The sequence below is a fragment of the Larus michahellis genome, chromosome 1 (genome assembly GCF_964199755.1).
Source record: "Larus michahellis chromosome 1, bLarMic1.1, whole genome shotgun sequence".
Lineage (NCBI taxonomy): Eukaryota > Metazoa > Chordata > Aves > Charadriiformes > Laridae > Larus > Larus michahellis.
This window is the reverse complement of record NC_133896.1, coordinates 193887831-193906728: the sequence shown is the minus strand read 5'-3', so window position 1 is coordinate 193906728 and position 18898 is coordinate 193887831. Positions and strand designations below refer to the sequence as shown.

The window sequence follows — 18898 nt, the reverse complement described above, 5'->3', positions numbered from 1 at the left end:
CCCTCCCTTCAGGCAGTTGTAGGGGGCGATAAGGTCTCTCCTCAGCCCCCTTTCCTCCAGGCTAAACAACCCCAGTTGCGGTCATCATTGCACGACCATGTTTGACCGCACGACCATGTTTGACCGCACGCCCGACTCCCGCAGTCTCGGGCCGGGCCGGAACCAAAGTCTCGTGAGCGCGTTTCCGCCGGAGCCAGTCACCCCGCGGTGCTGGGGGCGGACGGCCGGGGAAGGCCGCAGCCATGGCCGACACGGCTGCGCCGCCGCCGCCCGCTGCCCCCGCTGCGGGGCTCCCGGCTGCCCCCGGCAGCAACCCGCTGTCCCGCAAGCTCAACAAGATCCTGGAGACTCGCCTGGACAACGACAAGGTGGGGCGGGAGGCGGCTGAGGGGGCGAGGCGGGGGCCGGGGCCTGCCTGGCGGGGAGCGCCCTGCGGGGGAATCGGCCGGATGGGGCGTCAGGGGCTGCGGGCGCCGATAGGCTGCGGAACTGGCGGGGGGGAGCCCTCAGTCATTCCCTCAGTTCCGCTGCGGAGCCGCAAGCTGACGTTTGCAGCGTTAATTAAGTATAAAATTAAATTTTCGCTCCTCCAGCGACATGCCGCGCACCTGTTCGTTCCCTGCAAGTCGTAGGGAGGTTTGTATTGCTTAGCTCGGGGAGGGCATTTCCCAGGTTTTTTCTGATTTAAATGTTTTCTCGCTATGGATAGGTCATTCTTTAGGTGAATGTAATCTTACTGATTAAAGCTATTCTAAAATAATAGATAAAGTTGTATGTTATAATGTATGAGAAAAAGAAAGAGTCAGCAGCTTTAGTATTTAACAACTGATCTGCAGTGTGGTTGGGTGGTTTTTTCTCTAAAATCATGTAGTAGTTTTTTTTCCTTTTTTCCTAAAACCATGAGCTTGAGATGGTTACAGACTCGGTAACCTGCCTCTTTGTAACTATGTGGAAAGTTGAGGTCTCTTTATTTTCTAGGAAATGCTGGAAGCACTCAAGGCACTCTCGACCTTTTTTGTTGAAAATAGTTTGCGCACCCGAAGAAATTTGCGTGGAGACATTGAACGGCGAAGCTTAGCCATAAATGAAGAATTTGTCCACATATTCAAGCAAGTTAAAGAGGTATCATTTTTACAGTGTGATTAGCTACCTTGCAATAGTGCTGCTAAGTAATTTAAAGTTTAAAAAAAGAAAAAAAAATTAAGAGACATTTTGATTTTCCAGGATAAGTATACTTGTGCAATAAAATTGTTTCATTGTTAGTTTCAGTTGATGAAAATCCTGCGCAGAGAGAGGTGATGTTTCAAACAGATAAAAATCCTATGTGAATGTTGATCTTTAGAGGTGCATTCTCTGCGTTGATTAACAGGGAGCCTCAAACAAATATGTTCCTTGTAACCTGGGCATCTCATTTTGGTGGAATGAAGCTGGGCCTAGGCATGACATTTCTGATTAAAACCACAGTTACTGTTGTTTGAATTTCTTTAGGAGCTTGAGAGTATAAATGAAGATGTGCAAGCGATGAGCAGCTGCTGTGAAGATATGTCCAGTCGTTTGAAGGTAATATATAGGTAGATGTACTTTGTATATTTTTCCTTTTGAGGTGCGGCTACTTTCTTTTAAAAGGATAAATAATTATTTTGGAGGATTAGCAGTGACACCGAGATGTTTCCATAGAATGCTTTTTATTTTACGTTAGGATATTTATGTTTCTTTTTACTTATTTAGAAAATGTATCGAGAAAGTAATTTTAATTTCTTCCAAATTGCAATTTAGGACACAGCAATAGACTGACTTTGAGAATAGCAACGGGATATCCATTTGTATGTGAGTGGAGAGAAAATATTTTATTAGATTGGATATGTGTGAGATTAAAGGGTTAATTACCTCTGTGTATTTCCTTTTAAACTGTATGTGCCTCTTCCATTGCCTACGTCTGAGTTATGTGTTCATATAAATACCTCAAGTATATTCATAAGAAAGTATCTTGTACTCCAAAGAGGGAGACAAATCTAGTGTGCCATTTTCATTCTATTGGTTTTGTTTCATAACACTGTCTCAAAGTGCTGATATGCAACAAAACCAATTCTCTTCCATATTAACCCCAAATCCATAATGTTCTAGGTGGGGAAAAAAGCTGCATGTTATAATGTGTTACTAAATCTGGCTTGGGTTTAGTGTTCAAGTTCAATATTCAATACAGTGATAAGTTTAAAAGGTTATGGGTGCTGAAGTGTAGATGCTTTGCCAAACTAAATTTGTTCTGAATATAGCACATAAGTTATAGGATATGAATGAGAATCCGTCACTAAAAAAATCCTGTGAAAACAATTTCTTTTTCTCCCCCGAATGTGGGGGAGGACTTTAGATGTCCCCCTACTTAGATTAATAGGTTTTTTAGTCATTGTATGTAGTTCCCATAAGAATGATGGTAGTTTCATGAACTTGTTCGAAAAAGTGTGAGAGTACAATGTAGTCCACTGCAGTACTTAATTTTCAGTTTTGGAAGGCAATGGATGATACGCCTCAGAGGTCTCAGATCTCTTTAAACACTGTTAATATGGATGTATTCCCTAGTGCGGTTCAGGAACTGTTTGATTAATCTCTTAGATGTGGAACTGAGTCAAGTGTCCATGCAGATTTTTGCTCTTTTCTGGCTTTAGATCATGAAGTGTAACTATCGTCTGTGACTTTATTTTTTTTTTTCCAGAGTGGAGCCACGCTGCAGTGATTTTTTTATTTTTTTTTTTATTTTTTTTTATTTCCCCCCGCTCCCCGTTAAAGTCAGAAGGTAGTTTTGTTCTGTGCCCCACAGGACGTTTTCTCTAAAGCCCTGTAGAACTCATAATTTATCTCATTTCAAACCATGTTTTCTTTGTCTGTATGAATGTAAAGTAAGTTAATGAGCCTGTGAACGGTTGTCAGAGACTCTGGTATTTTATCTATAATATGACATGAAGACTTGCAAGCATGTGCTCAATTTGAATAAGAAGGCAAAAGTGAACTAAGTAGAGCAAATAGAAGATAAAAAGAGGAGGATCTATAGCATATAATGCAGAAGAATGTGCTAAGAGAGTAGAACAAATACAAGATAGGGAAGGGACTGTACACTGATAAGCCAAAAAGCTTTTTACCTTTGTTATTTTGTAAGTGTATAGTACCATCCAATCCAAATAACCAGATACTGTCAAATCTGATTTTAGGACAGTGACTTTGATAAATGCAATGGCTGAAAGGGATGGAAGGAGGCGAGTGCTGGAATGGGATAAAGCAGCGGGGTTGAAGGATAATGGAAATTTTAATTAGTATGCTGAGGTGGGGAGGAAGAGAAAAATATTTTTATTTTGGATCTGCAAGATATGTCAAATATTAACTTTCTGATTTTTCTGGCATGTCTGAATCTTTTCTGCCGGCTACCTTGTTTTGCTTAGATGTAAGCTCTTACATTACATGCATACAATAGTAACAGTATCTGGCACATATTTGAATGCATGTAAGTAAAAAATGGCTTCCTGATGTATCTAGCTAGATCCAGAAAAACTGCTTTTCCTTCCTTTCTGCTGTCCTACTGTTAGCATTCTTCTTGGCAATTAGTACCCCTGTCCAGAAAATACTGGAAAGGAACCAAATTTCTTCTTCTGGCTTTTTGGTTTTTTAAAATCTGCAACTCTGAAGGAAGTGGGGGGAAGAAATCTGGAATTAGTGGATTTACATACTGAATAGCTCAGGTCCAGTCTTTTGTTGTGATAGTCTTTTTTTTTTTTTTTTGTTAGGCTGAAGCATTGAAAATATTATTAAAAAAAGTTTAAAATACAAATACATTAAAAAAATCTAAATACTATTTCTATAAGATATAAAAAGCTTAAGGCATCTTAAATTTTTTTTTGTAACTACTAAATGTTCAGCAAATTCTGTTGAGTTTTTATTAAATCTACATGCTAGTCCATAATAGTTTCCTTCAGAAAATTCAGCAGCTGGCACCTCAGCGGTGTCCACTGTCTATATCCATGGAGCAGCTCAGGCTCTCTCTGATGACTGAAGTTGTTACTCGGGTGGTTGCAGTCCTTCTTTCACCTTTCAAAGCGTTCCTGTACCTTGACTGCTTTTCCATTGTAACTAACGTAGTGTGGCAGATAGAAAGGCTGAAATGAATCAGTGCGCGTATATAGTTGCATTAGACCTCTCATGGGTTTCAAGACTGGCATCTTCATTTTGGCAAACACGGTGATTTAGATCTATTACAGTCTTGAAATTTTTCACAGGGAATATCTCTATAGCTGTTTCCACCTCTTCACTTGCACTATTATTCCATACTGAATGCATTTTGATTTCAGGATTTTTTTTTTTTTTTTTTGTTGTTGAATCTTCTTCTTTTTCTGACTGAATGATCACTGGTGGTGTGCAGTGGGAAACCAACAATTCCAGATGTCTTTTATCTTCTTGCTGAGTGATAAGTTTGAGAACTCCTGAACTGCAGTTGCAGCAGTCCCTTCAGTCATGCGGCTGCTGCCTGGGGCAGAATTGTTTCTGTTTGGATTCCCTTGCATTGTCATCACTGCACGTTTAGGGCTGTGAGGAACTGCTTAAGTGCATTGCACTTGGTCCTCACAGCCCTGTAAGCTGCTTGGACTGTAGAGCTAAACTCACTAAGGCCAGCAGAGCTGTATTCATGTTGTCTAAAACGGCTGGATGAATGCTGGTACTGGGCAGTTTAGCATCCAAAGGAACCTGTTTCATTTTTCATTTTGTAACAGCAAACAATTTGCAGTCAATGGACAAATGAAATAATCAGAACTATTTCTAATGTTTATAATAATGTTTATGTATTAAATATAAATTAAAAATTCACTATCTGTGAATATAAATGTATATAAAGATGAAAATATATATGCATAAGGATGTTAATTTATTTTTTCATGCCTGAAAATAGGGAGAGTTAATGAATATGTATTTCAAGAAGGCCTTTTGTTTCAAAAAGTACGCTCTTTAAACTTCTTACAGTCAGAAAGCTTCAAAACTATTATATGTTCTAAAGGTTGTGTAATATATTTGATATGTTTGTATTTTTCACATGCTTAATCTTTCTAATTATATTCTAGGCAGCAAAGGAACAAACTCAGGACTTGATAGTAAAAACCACAAAACTCCAGGCAGAAAAGTACGTATACCACCTTATTTATTTCTTGAAGACATAACGGTACTGATAGAATTTTCTTCTAGATGTGATTCTGCCACTCTTATTTTTGAGTAATGACTTTGTGGGTTTTTGTACTTTGCTTTTAACACTATCTGTGTTTGTGACTCAATTGGAATAAAAATAGTGAAGTCGTAGTTTATTACTAAAGGAAACAAAAGGGTAAGAGCATGTCTTAGTGCTTGTTATCATAAAAATTGACCTATTAGGGAAGAGAATCAGTTACAGTGGTACAGCATGCTGAATATGGATGTACTTTACCTAATGCCAGTTGATAATGTGAGTTACATTGTTTTGTAACATATACTGACCTACTCAGTGTCTCATCAGTTTCACAGGCTTCTTGTTAATGCTTCGTATCCGATGGAAATCACTCTCTTCTTCAGGGACTCTGTAGGAACAGAAAGTTGGCTTGTAGCCTACTCTGCCGTATTTAAAGTTAACTGTGAAATACATTAAGTGCTGTTGAATAAGCCTGAGACAGACCACTTTTTCCCTTGGTTCTCCAACATCTTGTGGAAGAAAAGATTTGTATTTTGCTCTTTTCAGTACTTTTATTCATGGGAAAGGGATGATAGCCTATGACAGATTCAAGTAATCTTTATCATTTTTATGTCTAGGGCATCTGGTTTTACAGCTTTAGCCTTTGTCAGTGTAGAAGAATGAATCTCCTTGCTTTATGAGCTTTCTTCTGAAAATTATTTACAGTTCACTGGAGATTAGAAATAATTATTTCCGGCGATAAATTTCTAGTAGAAATTATGACTTTGGATAGCTTTGGGTGCGTTTTCAAAATCAGTAGGCTCATGTTATGGACTTCAGTAGGAAGTGGATTATGTCCTGTGAGAGTCTGAATGTGAGGTTAGAGTGTAATCTGTACGTATTTTAAAAGTTGAATGTAGAATAACTGCATAAAGTACAATACTGGTTGATATAAAATGAAGGATTTAGCAAAGTCACAGTTTAAGTGAGCAGAAGTCAAGTCTTAGAAAATTTGTTATTTTAAATACGAGTATATGAAATAGTAGGACAGAGAAGTGGTCATCTCTTTCGTAGTCTGAAGAAAAGGAAAGCTGCTTTGATTCCTTGTTCTGAAGCGGAATGGAAGATACCAAGACCAATCCCAAATTATGTATGTCTAATTGGCCTTAAATTCCATTAAAGGAGATTATGCAGACTGTACATCAGTACTTCTACAATATAGTTCTTACTCGCACAATAGTTTACTTAAAGGAATTAGCAGAAAGTCTTTTAAGAGACAGATCATCCCCCTAGTGTGAGGAGGAAAAAAGGTTTAGGAAGTAGCCTGTACGTCTGAGGACCTCAGAGTGCACAAGCAGGCAAAAGGCTTCTCTTGAAAGGCTATTTTGTAAGTATACATGAAGTACTTACTAGCAGAAGCCAAACAATATTTGTGATCTTACAATATGGTGCTTATGGAAGAATCATAGAGACATTTATTTCTGTGTAATTTTTTAATTTAACATCAAAATATTTAAAAAATAATCCGTTTTATGTACCAAAGTGTTTGTGAGTTAAATTCTTAAATCAGTGCTGAGTAATAGTATGTTTTTAAACATTGCCCTGAAAAATAAAATTAGTTATGTTCTTCCTTTTCACGTCAGTTATGTTCTTTTTTTTTCACAATGCTATTTTGTAATAGCAGAGGTAATACAGTCTGTCATTTTGCTGAAACAATTGTTTACACTGTCATTAAGGAAAGTTATTTTGACCCTGCCCTTCTTACTGAGTGCTACATTAAGTCTTGGTTCTCACATTTTTTAGCTATTTTTAAAAAATAACTTCAGAAATTATTTTGATTTGTAGTAAATGATTTGCGGTGCTAGCTATTGGTAAAAAAAAAAAGTCTTCTATTATACTTAGTATTTGCCTGATTTACTTTAGCTGGCCATTTTCTCGTAGAAGGAAAATGTTTATGATTTGACTCATTTTTTTTAAAACTGAAGTGAGATGGTAAACTTTCAGATGCATTTAATGCATTTACAATGTTAAAAATATTTAGTTTTTTATTTGACTGAAATTTTAGGGAAAATGGGCCGCTGTCTTCACTTGGATAATATGAAGATAGAAAGTTACTTAGGCAAATATCTGAGTATTTCACAGCTTTTTATTTACTGCCTTTCATTTGCTAAGAATACATCAGATCATGCTTTGATCAAAGATGTGTAGTTGTCCTTCTGTAATAGTTTTAAGACTGTTTTCACTAAATGACAGGTGGAAACTTTGGCTTTGGTAAACCCTCTTCATGCCTAGTCAGTTCTTGTGGAAAGTAAATTTTGTCAACAGATGTTATAATTAGTATCAAGTTTAAAGCAAACTGCAATTAGAAGAACAGAATGTTCACTTCAGAACCAGAGAAAGAAAAGGCAATAGCCAAAGACTTTTTGATTGGACTTGTAACTTTATTCCCCTAGCCATACAAGGCAAAGAAAGGGAAGATCGAAATAGTAAGTGAACTATTTTGCAGGTTGCAACATTTTTTTGACCTTGCAAATGTAAATCTGTCATCAGAAATTTTTCCTTATGTGGCATTTGAACCTGTGTGGTGTGGTGTTTTGGTTTTTTTGGGTTGTTTGGTTTTTGTGTGTGTGTTTTTGTTTTTTTGTTTTTTTTTTTTTTTAATGAAGAACTGCATGATAGGAGTGAAGAATAGTTTCCCAAAGATGCAGAGTGGCCATGGGAACCTGAGTGTGAGGATGAACATTTTAAGTAAGAATGCTTATTCATGCTTTCATCCTTGCATGTATCTTTCTCTTCTGCGGTACTTGCAAAGGAATGGCTGTCTCAGTGGTGCTGTGTGGGTGCGAGGTTTCTTATACTAAGTAGTTTTTGCATTGTGTTATCGCCTATATCATTAGATGTAGTTCAAGATGATTTTCAATTTCGTAAGCTTCTGACTTGAACTCTTTGTTGGTCATCTTAGTCTCTCAAATTTGTGGTTTGAAGGTGCAGTGGTCCACCTGCAGTATCCTGTAGGTAATCCTGATGAGCTATTTGGGACTTCCAATGTTGCTAAAATGTGTGAGTTAAAACTCTTTGTAAAGTAGTTGGGGTAGAAAATAAGATGTCTCGGATTTAAGTTAAAAATTCTGCATTCTCAGGTTGTTGCTTTGCAGCATTGTTTTTCTTGTAATTTAGTTTTTTAGCTGTAGACCTGATTTGGCATAAATGCTAAATAGCATATGTTGCTTAAATAACAAATTTAAAAAGTAATCTTCCATTAATGCAATTGCATTTTTATATTTGTGAATACATCAGAGTTGGTGCATTTCTTTGGTCAATTAGCTTGCTTGTTCTGAATTTATTTGCCCTGTAAAGACTAGTTAAAATTGCTGTACATTAGAAGCAGAACAGTTTCCCTTCGGATTATTTAACTTACAGAATCTGCTTAACATAGGCACTAGGGTGTTGGTTTTTTTTTTCCTCTTCTCTCCTTAAAATGGAGACTTATCACAACTCAATAGAACCATGTAGTGTGAAATAAAGTAGTCCAAACCGTTCAACCCATGTATCTGTAACATAAGGTTAATTTATGGCTTTCAGTAATGTAGAATCTTGAATAGAATATCTGTTTTAATGTATTTCATAACAAACTTTGATACTAAAGAAAAAATGAGGTAGCTAATTTAAACAGTTTCTGTGAATTGTTAAAAATCCACTTCCACTCCAGTATTTTCACTAGGATTCTGTACCCTTACTTGAGCACACTAATAATGCTTTCAGATTGCATTAGGCTTTTTATGTATAGTAATGAGGAGACTAGTTTGTTTTCAAACAACATCTGCTGCGTTTTTGAAGATGTGAGTTTGCTTATTGCTGTTGCTAACAGGCTGTCAGAAAAAGGATCTTGCTCCTTGAATTCACTGAGATTTTAAGAAAAGCTTCCTGTGACTTGTCGGTTCTCTTGTTGTACCCGAATTTAGTTCTTTTTTTTCTTTGTGTGAAGCTAAAAACCTACTTGCAGTACTAAACTACTTCACCTTGTGTTGGGAACAAGCATGCTGGAGTCCAGTACTTCCCAAACCAGAGAAATAACAGTTTAGTTCCAAAATGCTGTGCGCGGAATGCCAGCAGCCTGGCTTCGTAGTAGTTCTACCAGCCACTTAATGGTAAGGTATTATGCAAGACTGTTTTTGAGGTTAGCCACAAATGACAGTCGTGGATCTAACAATTGAAGAAAGAGGCCAGAAGGTAATAGTTACAAGATTAATTCTTATAAAATCAAGTAAGAGCGATTATGTGAGTGTATGTGTGTATGTGCTCTGGGAGATCACAGAAAATAAGCCTGCAGAAATAGAACATTGGTGAGAGTCAGAAGTAGTTTTCTGGAAGTAAAGACCACCATACTCTGAAAACTATGAAATAATGGGAATGGAAATGGCTTGGGCAGATAATTTTTTGTCAGACTAAAATTTCAGAGATTATTTGCTTGAACACCTTTACACATTATCTTGGTTTACTGGCTTCTATTAATTGTGTTCTTAAACAGAGCAAAATGTGTGTTTTGATGTCAGAGTCCGTATTAGTTCTGTTGATTCTGGAAAATTAGTTTCTGTAGCATTAGCATTGTTTCAGTTTTTAAAAATACAGTTAAATATGATTTCCAAACATATTTTGGAATGAAGCAGTGTGTACTTCTTTAATTTATTTTAATTGAATTACATTCAGACTTGCTCTTTATTTAAATTCAGCAAGCGCAGTTCTTGGAGTTTGGTGAGTGATTTGACTGTCACCTCTGTGCTCAATACAAGGTCAAAAGTCTTAGGAAAAATGTTTCTTAGTGAACATCTGCTTCAGTAGTTTTGCACTACAGATCTTTCATGCTTGTCTTGTGGTGGTGCTTTATTCCTTTTCTTTTTTTAAGAAATATCTTTTTTGTCATAGTCGATTTGGAAATGATGCAGGAAGTTCAGCAGTATTTGTAGCAGGTTAGAGAGGTTTGCGTTCATCAGCATGTGCTGAGAAAAGTGGTGGTGTGGTGGTTTGCACTGATGAGATGTATTTCATGTCTTGACCTTTTGAAACTTGTAATTACATTTATTCCTGTGAATATGCTTCATGAGAAAAAGCAGCGATTGCCTAAACTGAATTACAATCCAGTGTGGGGGAGGGCAAAGGCTTGAAATTCTGAGGCTGATTTTCTTTGCCGATTTGTACCAAAGTAAAGCATAGGTAACAGGGCATAACACAGGAATCAAAACAGCTAAAATGGATTTGAAGAAAAACACCCCTAATTTGTCCCATTCTGGCCATGGCCAGCAAAGAAAGTGCAAAGCCTTATTTCCTGCCAGCTTTTCTAACTGGCAACCATGTTCTCTGTTGAGGCAGGAAGAACTCTTGATCAGCATGAAATGAGGCATGGTCTTACAGGTTGAAAAGCATTCATTGAAAAGAAGTGCAGAATCAGTTATATCATACTGTTCTTGATGGACTCATGTTTGTCTAATCTGCTCTTAGAAGAAAAGACCAGGAACAGAGAGCCCATGTTCTTCCCTGGAAATTGATTTTGGTTCTTTATTGTTTTCCTACTGTCTGATTTAGTTCTTCTTTTACTGGTGGTTAAACTCATTTGTTCTGATCCTGCTCCGGGTGAATGTAGAGAAGAGTGCGGTATCTTCATGCATTTGGCAATATTTTTGAATTTGATGGCAAATTCGAAGCTAGACTAAGCAGGCCTCTTTCAAATGTTTTTATATCAGATTGTATAAAAGATACGCTGAAGATATCAGTCTGTTTGGTATGGTAGTATCAACTAGCTCACCTCTATAAGATGGTAAAGAATCTATTTTCTGTAAATACACTCATTTTTAACTTGATCTCTGTTCACAAGTTAGAAACTCTATTTTGTATCTTAACCATAGCTAAATAGTAATTTACTTAGTAAGTATATATATCACATGGTTGCTGCCAAGTTTTGCCTGTGAAAATTGCTTATCCAGACTATTCTGTAGATACATACCAACGACGTTTGTAGGAAGCCTGATCAATAAGTAAGTAGAAAATTATTACATTCCATGAGTTTATGTACAGCATGTAAGTTTTCTTCCTGTATCGCTTAGTAATTTGTTTGGCAAGGTTTAAATCATTTCAGTGCAGTTAGTGTGTTCTGCACTAAACACACTTTTTGATTTTTACCTATTTTTTTTTTTTTTTTTTTTTTTAGAGCAGAACGTATTGTATGGCAGGGCTGCAGCATTGCAGGGTAGCTATCTTTAGATAGAAGGTTCCTCTCTCTGTAATTCCTAAATTCAAGTCCAGTCTCCTGCTGCCAGCTGTCATTTGCATGATGACTTTCATAAAATGATCAACTATTCATCATAAAACTGGTTAATTATTTTTGCATTTTGTACGTGTTGGTGTTCTTGTAGCACTTACCTCAAAAGCTTGTTTTTTCCAGTAAAAGCTTTTCTCTGATTTTCAACTCAATTCTTGGATATCAGTTGGCTGTTTTCTCGTCTTGTCCTTTATCTTAAGAGCTTCCTTTGTCTTCTCTCATAAATTGGGTTCTCTGTTCCCATGATCATCCTGCTAGCTCTGGTCTAATGGGAGTCCAGTGTTCTTGAACACAGATGATGAGGATTGCAGTCTGTTTTCCAGATGAGGTTAAAGCCTTCTGCCATATTACCGCTATTTTCCCGTATCCTGGGAATGTTAGGCAATTCACTATGATGTTATGTGCCTTCCTATTTTTTAATTAAGGAGAAAATTTCATATTTATATTCTAAGACGGAATTGGTCACTGAATACCTTCTCACAGTATTTCAGTTCTTTAATAAAAAATGTGTTAGACAGACAAAATGTAGAATAAAAACATTTGCTCTCAGCATTTACAGATGCATTTTTGCATCTGGTACGTAATCTTAAGAGTGGTTTCCTAACACTTAGTTGTGTGTACGCATTTTGTGATATAGTCTTGTATATTTGCCTTCCACAAAAATGGTCACAGAAAAATAATTTTTTCCAGATGACGCTGAAAAGCATTTATACACGTCTGTCAGAGATAGTTGTTATTTCATTATGAGCTAGAAATACTCGCTCTTTTTGAGGCTTTAAAAATGTGTTGAATCCTCAGTATCACAATTTGAAAGTTATTTCAGAATATGCTCATCATAAGTAAAGGCAGCTAGCAGATTTTTATGCTGTACTTGGTGGCAAGATAAAATTAAACGTTGGAGAAGCTTGTTTCTCCTCCACCTCATATTTTTTGAGCTGTCTAGGTGATAATCCTAACAAACAGTGTGCATTTGTGTTTGGTTCAAGGGAAAAGTGCATGAAGTGCATAGTTTTCCCAGCCTTTTGAGTTCTCTTGCAAAAGAATTCTGTCTCCCTGGAAACGATTAAAACTGGGGAAATTGCTCTTTGTTGGAGTCCTGTCCCCCGCCCAAGCTCCAAAGTCTACCAGCGCTTGGCACTTCCCCCTTTGCATGGGTGCCGTGTTCCCATGATCTGCTAGTTTTGTTCCTTTATGCAGGGATAACTTTTGTAAAAGAAAAAAAAAAAAGCAGCTGTGGGATAACAGCACAGTGTGGCCTTTCCTCTGCTGTACTGCACTTGCTTAGAACACAATTTAGAAATGATTATGTTTACAGAAAGGCCAAGTGTGTCTTGAAGTGTCCAAGTGTCTGCACAGGTATGAATTGCTGTGGCTTACATGTAAGATGGCCTTACTCTAGCATTTGTTGTTACCTACATTGTGTTTTGCATAGCACTTATCGCAGTGAAATAACTGTAGCAAAACTTGGGTGGTATTTTAATCTATTCCCCTGCTTTAATAAGATTGATTAAATTCTAGTTAAGTATCTGTTAATTTATGTCTGAGGAAATGTGTGTGTGTGAATGTGTGTGTGTGTGTATATATATAAAAATAAATAAATACCTATGTGAATGTATTGGTCTCATTAATACTGTACACTGACAGATAGAAGTTAAGGGAACATTGCACTTCAATGTTTTGTTCCTCGCCCATTATCTAGGATACAGGATCTCTTTCTCATGCAGATTGATAACTAAGGCAACTTTCATAGCCAGCATAAGCAGAGGTGGCTAACCTGCGTTTTGAAACTGAGTAACTTGCTGAAATCCCATGTCCTTTGTAAAGAGACAAAAAGAAATAGCTTTATCAAAATTCAGATGCAAGCTTTTAGGTTTAGGATAGATGTTTCTCCCCACTTCTGAATCCTTATCTTGAGAAAGATAGATGAATCATTGCTGCCACCTTGAGGTTGTTATTTTGTGTTTACATCGTGGAACTTAACTTGCCAGTATTGCTACAGTTTAATACATGGACTCTGTTTTATACAAGTTAATTATTGGGGGTGTGCAGAGTGGGTCAGTGAGCAGTTGCATCCAGGGATGGGAATGGCTTTAAAGCACAATGTTTGATTGAGCCTTGTTCTCTGTAGCAGCAAAAAAGGAGCGGAGGGAGGACTGTGCAGAGTGAGCACTTGCAGGAGGAGAGAGATTGAGTAGTGAGGTCTTCTGCCATTGTTTATTTTTATAACCATGGGAATGAAGGGTGCACAGAATTCCAGCGCCGACTAACGAGCATGCAGTTTGTACAGTTCCTGATTCCAGTCCTTGTTCTTTGAAAGTCTACAACCCTAGGTCCAACAAATCTGCAAAGCAGACTGAAAAAAAAATGTTATGCCTGGTACATTGAACTTCTTAAAATCAGACTTCCACCTGCCACCAGTTTGATGAAAGAGTCCATTCAAAAAATCTGAAGAACAGGAGGTAATAGTAAATGGAAATCTTCTGTAAGAGCACTTAAGATTTTATGCACTCAGGATGCATAGGTTCAAAGAATAGAAAAGTGTCTCAACATCTTATCTCCTTTTGTGTTTATGGGAGATCTTGTTTTAATGGAAACCAAAGATCTTGCATTTGCTTTCTCCAGTCTCTTTCCTACCTTCCTTTTTCTCCCTAAAGGGAGGGTTCATCCAGTGTAAGTCTTTGCAGCTTTGTGGTTTTATATTAAATTGAGATTTCCATCTCAAGAGGAGAGACTTGGAGCAACTATTAAATAAAGTTAATTCACTAAATTAAATTGTCTGTTGTTTCAACCAAATCCAGTGATGGCGATGGTGATGGATTAGATTTCTCGGCACAATGGCGTGGAACAGGAATGCACTGTTGAAAGCACCATCATTGGGTGAAATTTAAGTGTCCTTGCCTTATTTTCAATTTGAGTAGTGATGTCATATGCCTCTAAGTTTTTTGGGGGGTTGAGAGGGGAGGGTCCTAATATCTTTTTTATTATTATTTGTTGTAACTGACTACTGAACTGACCTCTCTTTATACCTCAGAAGAGTTCTGAAGTGTAGTTTTCATGAGCAGTTTCATACCAGCAGTGAAATAAGTAGTCATTGCCCCCTTGCCTCTGGCAGCTCGCTGTGCTTGCACACCCCTTAGTATGGGGGGGAATGCCTGTATAGAACCTAGTGCCCCACAGTCACTAGGCACAGGCCTGTGGTAAACTGAGTTAGAGAATACGTAAAACTTCCACCCCCAAAAAATCAATAAAATAAAAACTTTTGGGGTTTTCCTGCTAGATTTGTTCCCTGATCTGAGTCACTACCTGATAGTATAAACAATGGTTCTGGCACAGTGGAAAGGGCAGTACAGGGCAGGGGTGAGCTGGGATGGCTGAGGCAGCCTAAGCCGCATGGCTCAGGCATCGTTGCAATGATGGAATATGTTACTACAGCGCAGACTTGATCCATCTTTCATCTGTGTTGTAAGAATGACATAGTTATCGTCACAAAAATCTCTCATAAGCCTAATATTTAATTAAAAAAACTTGTTGGTATCCTCCAGTCTGTTAATTCTTGTGAGTATGTTTTGTGGACAGCTTCTCTTGGTATTTTTGTCTTCTGTCTCCAGCTGAAGTTACCGCATGGCTTCCTCTCTTCAGCTTATTTTTATCGCCTAATCTTCCTGCTGAAAATCTACTGAATGTGTTCAAAATGGTGTTCTTCCATTTTCCTTCCACTGTGTTGAGGTCTACCACGCTTTGTGTCAGAAAAGCATATCGGTGGGGCTGGAAGGGAGTGCCAGGTCTGTTTAGGTTTGAAGGTAGTCTTGCGTGTCCTCACCCTGATACGGGAAATTTAGATAAAGTTATTCAAAGAGAAGATGGGGCAACTTCAATCCCTTCAGAGCCGTCACCTCACACATCTTCCCCTCTCTGCCCCCGGAGTCTTTTGGTACTTCCCATTTTCTCCTAAATCTCTCTCCCTATGCCCCATTCCTTGTGCCGGAAAACTGACTCCACCTCCTTGCCAAACCAACATGATGCTCCTCAATCTCTTTCCTCTCTTCCAAATACCTTTCCTTTCTGCCTGTACGTGCATTTTCTTGTTTCCAAGCCATTTATGCACTCTTGAGCCCTCCCTTTTTAGACTTCCACCCTGTTTTTTTCCGCACTTTCAGTGAAATACCGCCAGATTGCTTGGAAAGTGCAGTAATTTTTCATGGATGCATCCGCTGTTGCTGCCTGTTTAGTTGGTCAAAATTATCCTCCATCACTCTTGTTTCTTCCCTGAGAAAGATTCAGCTTCATGAAGACTGATAGGAGTTTTTGGCTTTCCTTTTTTGCTTAGGTGTCTTCTATGTAACTTACAAATACAGAGTTGCTTTCCCCTTTGTTTTTCATAAATTTTACTGTTAAAATGCTGTTAGATTTTATATTCCCTTCCTTCTCACTGTTCGGTATGATAGAGCACTGACAATTGCCAAACATTTCATCTGATCTCTGAATGAGTTTGTGGAACTGCAGGATGGAAAGGCCATCCGTGACTACAGAAGGGAAGCCAGTTTTCCATGCGTCTTATGGCTGAATGCAGTCCAGACGCTAGTTGGATAGTAGAGAAGTAGTAAATAAGTAAGTAAAATCTTACTTTTCAAGCTTTGATCTTGTAAAGGAATTTAATTATTTCGGTTAGTATTAGGAGTGTACTTGTCTGTCTTACCACCCTATAAATAACAGTGTATTTATCTCGCAGTAATTACTCTGGAAGCTGAAATGGTCTTAAAGTAATTGAGCCTTGTTCTTCTACAAATAACTAAGTAGTGTCTTCTCAACGTCCTGAAAAAGTAGCCTTGATTTCCTGGAATGCTGTGTGCTGAAGCCACAGTTTGAGCAATTTTTCCATTGCTAAGGGAATTCCAGTCCCTTCCTGTGGAATAAAACTATATTCATTTGGGTCCTTCTGTGATTGTAAGGTGTGTGACAAAACGTGTGCAAAAAGATGCTGCCCACGAGATGGCGTTCACATATTACATCCCTGCTGTGTTTATTTCAGGAAGGGTAATCAACAAGAGAATTAGCCATTACATTTTGATTGCTTGTGAGATTAGTAAATTTGTATCCCAACTGTATGTTGTTAAAAAGTAATGGATCTGTTCTACAGAAAAGTAGATTAATCTAATGATCATTTTCTCATTTTGGATGCTACAGCTTATTGTGTCTTTCTGAAAACATGAGCTGAAACCCCATTCTTTCCTTGATGTATTTGAAAGGAAATAACTGCAAGCATTACAACTATACAAGCACAAAGTATCTGGATTAGATAACCTGATACAAACGCTAAAGGAATATTTTTTTTTTTAAAAGAACTTGCTAGATTTCAAATGCACTAACTTACGTTTATATTGTCTTTACTCAGTAATCTATGTAGGCTTAATAGAAAATTGTATGTGAAGATACGACTCAAGTGTTTTGATGGCAAGAATGTGCTATTAGAATTTAATAACACCTATTTCTAATGCTAATTATATTTCCAAAGTATGAATACGCAAAATAAATCTGAGATAAGCATAAAAAGGTAATGTCCTCTTCACTTTGTTTTATTACAGCCAGAGACTAGAAATGAAAGCACAAGTTGCAGACGCATTTATAGCAAAATTCCAGCTGACACCGGATGAAATGAACCTCCTCCGAGGCACGAAAGATGAGCCAATTACTGAGGTAGCTCAATGAACATTAAAAGCTTTGCTCTGAACTAAAATGTAGAAGGGTCCTAGCTGAATTGTACATGAGATCTTATTATCAGTTTGTAATTTAATTTTTTATGGAGGAATGTACCTTTTAACAGACTGGTGAATTTCTGATGAGTATGAAATGTGTGATGAAAGATTCAAGTAACAGGAAGGGAAATCAACATTAAATTCTAGTTTGTGTAATGAGTTTAAGGGGCAAATGAGCTACCGGGTGCTTCTACACTTAAAAAAAGACCTTTATGAATTTTCAGTGAAGATGTTTTAAAACTTCATCACACTCAAATAAAGCACATGAGAAATTTGCAGCGCTTCAGCAATATGTAGTACTGCCCTTGTGCATGTGTGTGTGCGCATTTTGCATATGCATGTATATAAGCATTCAGTGATATGAAATAATATAAGCTGAGACTTTCCCTCATTATTATTCGGTTGATGAAGATACTAGGTGCTGATTCACTTTTAGCCACCTTCCAAAACAAGTTTGTAACTATGGTTTGAGTAAGAAGGCACATTGTTCTGCAGTAAAAGCAAACTGAATAATGAGAGAATTAAGTACACTTAATAGATTTTTATTATTGTAGCTGCATAGAAACCTTCACTTAAATGTAGACTACCTGCTGAGACATACTATCTCGTTTCCACAGGCATCCTGTTTGCAGTTAAAGCATTATTAAAGACGTGGAACAGATAACCATAAACAGTGCTAATGAAAGCATAAATGGAATGTGTTAAATGATTGTGCACTTGAGTAATTGCTGTATGCTTTTGTACCAACTATTACTGTGAAAGAACATTCAGGTTTCTAAAACGCATATGTTGCAGGGAACAATGGCAGCAATGCTGTGCCGTTTATTCAGTGCTTGGTTCACAGCAGAACAAGGATTAGTCCTTTTGATACTTTGATCTGTCTAAAAAGTGTGCAGAAGTAACCGAGATATAATCGTAGTTGTGCTACTGAAATGGCAGACCTCATTAAAATCACGTGTGTGCTTTTCCCCTATGATACAATCAACCAGCACGCTTAAAACATTTTTAGTCATGCTTCCGTTTTGGCAATTTTTTAATGCTTTTTTTTCCTGAAGGAAGAGTGATTTGGGTTTTTATAAACATGACCTTCAAAACAGCTGATGCAAGGCAGCGTCTGACTTCACTTAGAATTTGTAATGTTTTTGTGACTTGAGCCAGAATGAAACTCTACTGAGGCAAACGGTGTTCAAGTCACAAAAGATATAACAAACAGTTATATCTGAATTCTCTAGTCTCCTCCATGATGTCTGAAAGATGATTTCATAATAAGACATGTGTTTGAAAATGTTAGTGGATTTCCATTTGCTCTCTAAAACAGTAACAAAATAACTTTTTTGGACATAGTCCATGTCTTCTGGTTTTTTTTTTGTCTTCGCTGCTGCTGCTGCTGTGTTATTCAGAGGGGAAAGATTGTCCTGGAAAACCTTCGTCTATTACAAATGTTTGATTTTTCTCAAAGTTATTATATGAAAGCAAAAAATATCAACCTATAATCATTGTACTTTACAATGTTTCAGTTTGCTCTTTAGTTGTTAATGCTGATGGGGAGCAGATGATGGACTGCTTAGTAATGTCCTCAAAATCTCCCCAAAGTGTTAAGTGATAAATATAAAACACATGCATGCTACATAAGACAGGTTAAAAGCACATCTTGGC

General features: G+C 37.4%; 1 protein-coding gene across 2 annotated transcripts in view; it reads left to right on the top strand.

Annotated features, from left to right (window-relative positions):
- Positions 1–205: 205 nt before the first annotated feature.
- COG6 (component of oligomeric golgi complex 6) overlaps positions 206–18898 on the top strand; it is a 59586-nt gene continuing 40893 nt past the window's right edge. The window contains exons 1-5 of one of the 2 annotated variants that reach the window (XM_074566796.1): positions 206–368; positions 979–1122; positions 1489–1560; positions 5100–5158; positions 17072–17183. In XM_074566796.1, coding sequence (XP_074422897.1) covers positions 243–368; positions 979–1122; positions 1489–1560; positions 5100–5158; positions 17072–17183 — 513 coding nt within the window. In that variant the 5' untranslated portion in view covers positions 206–242. Of the gene's footprint in view, positions 369–510; positions 637–978; positions 1123–1488; positions 1561–5099; positions 5159–17071; positions 17184–18898 lie in introns of those variants that run through there. The other variant, XM_074566805.1, reaches the window with a different exon arrangement.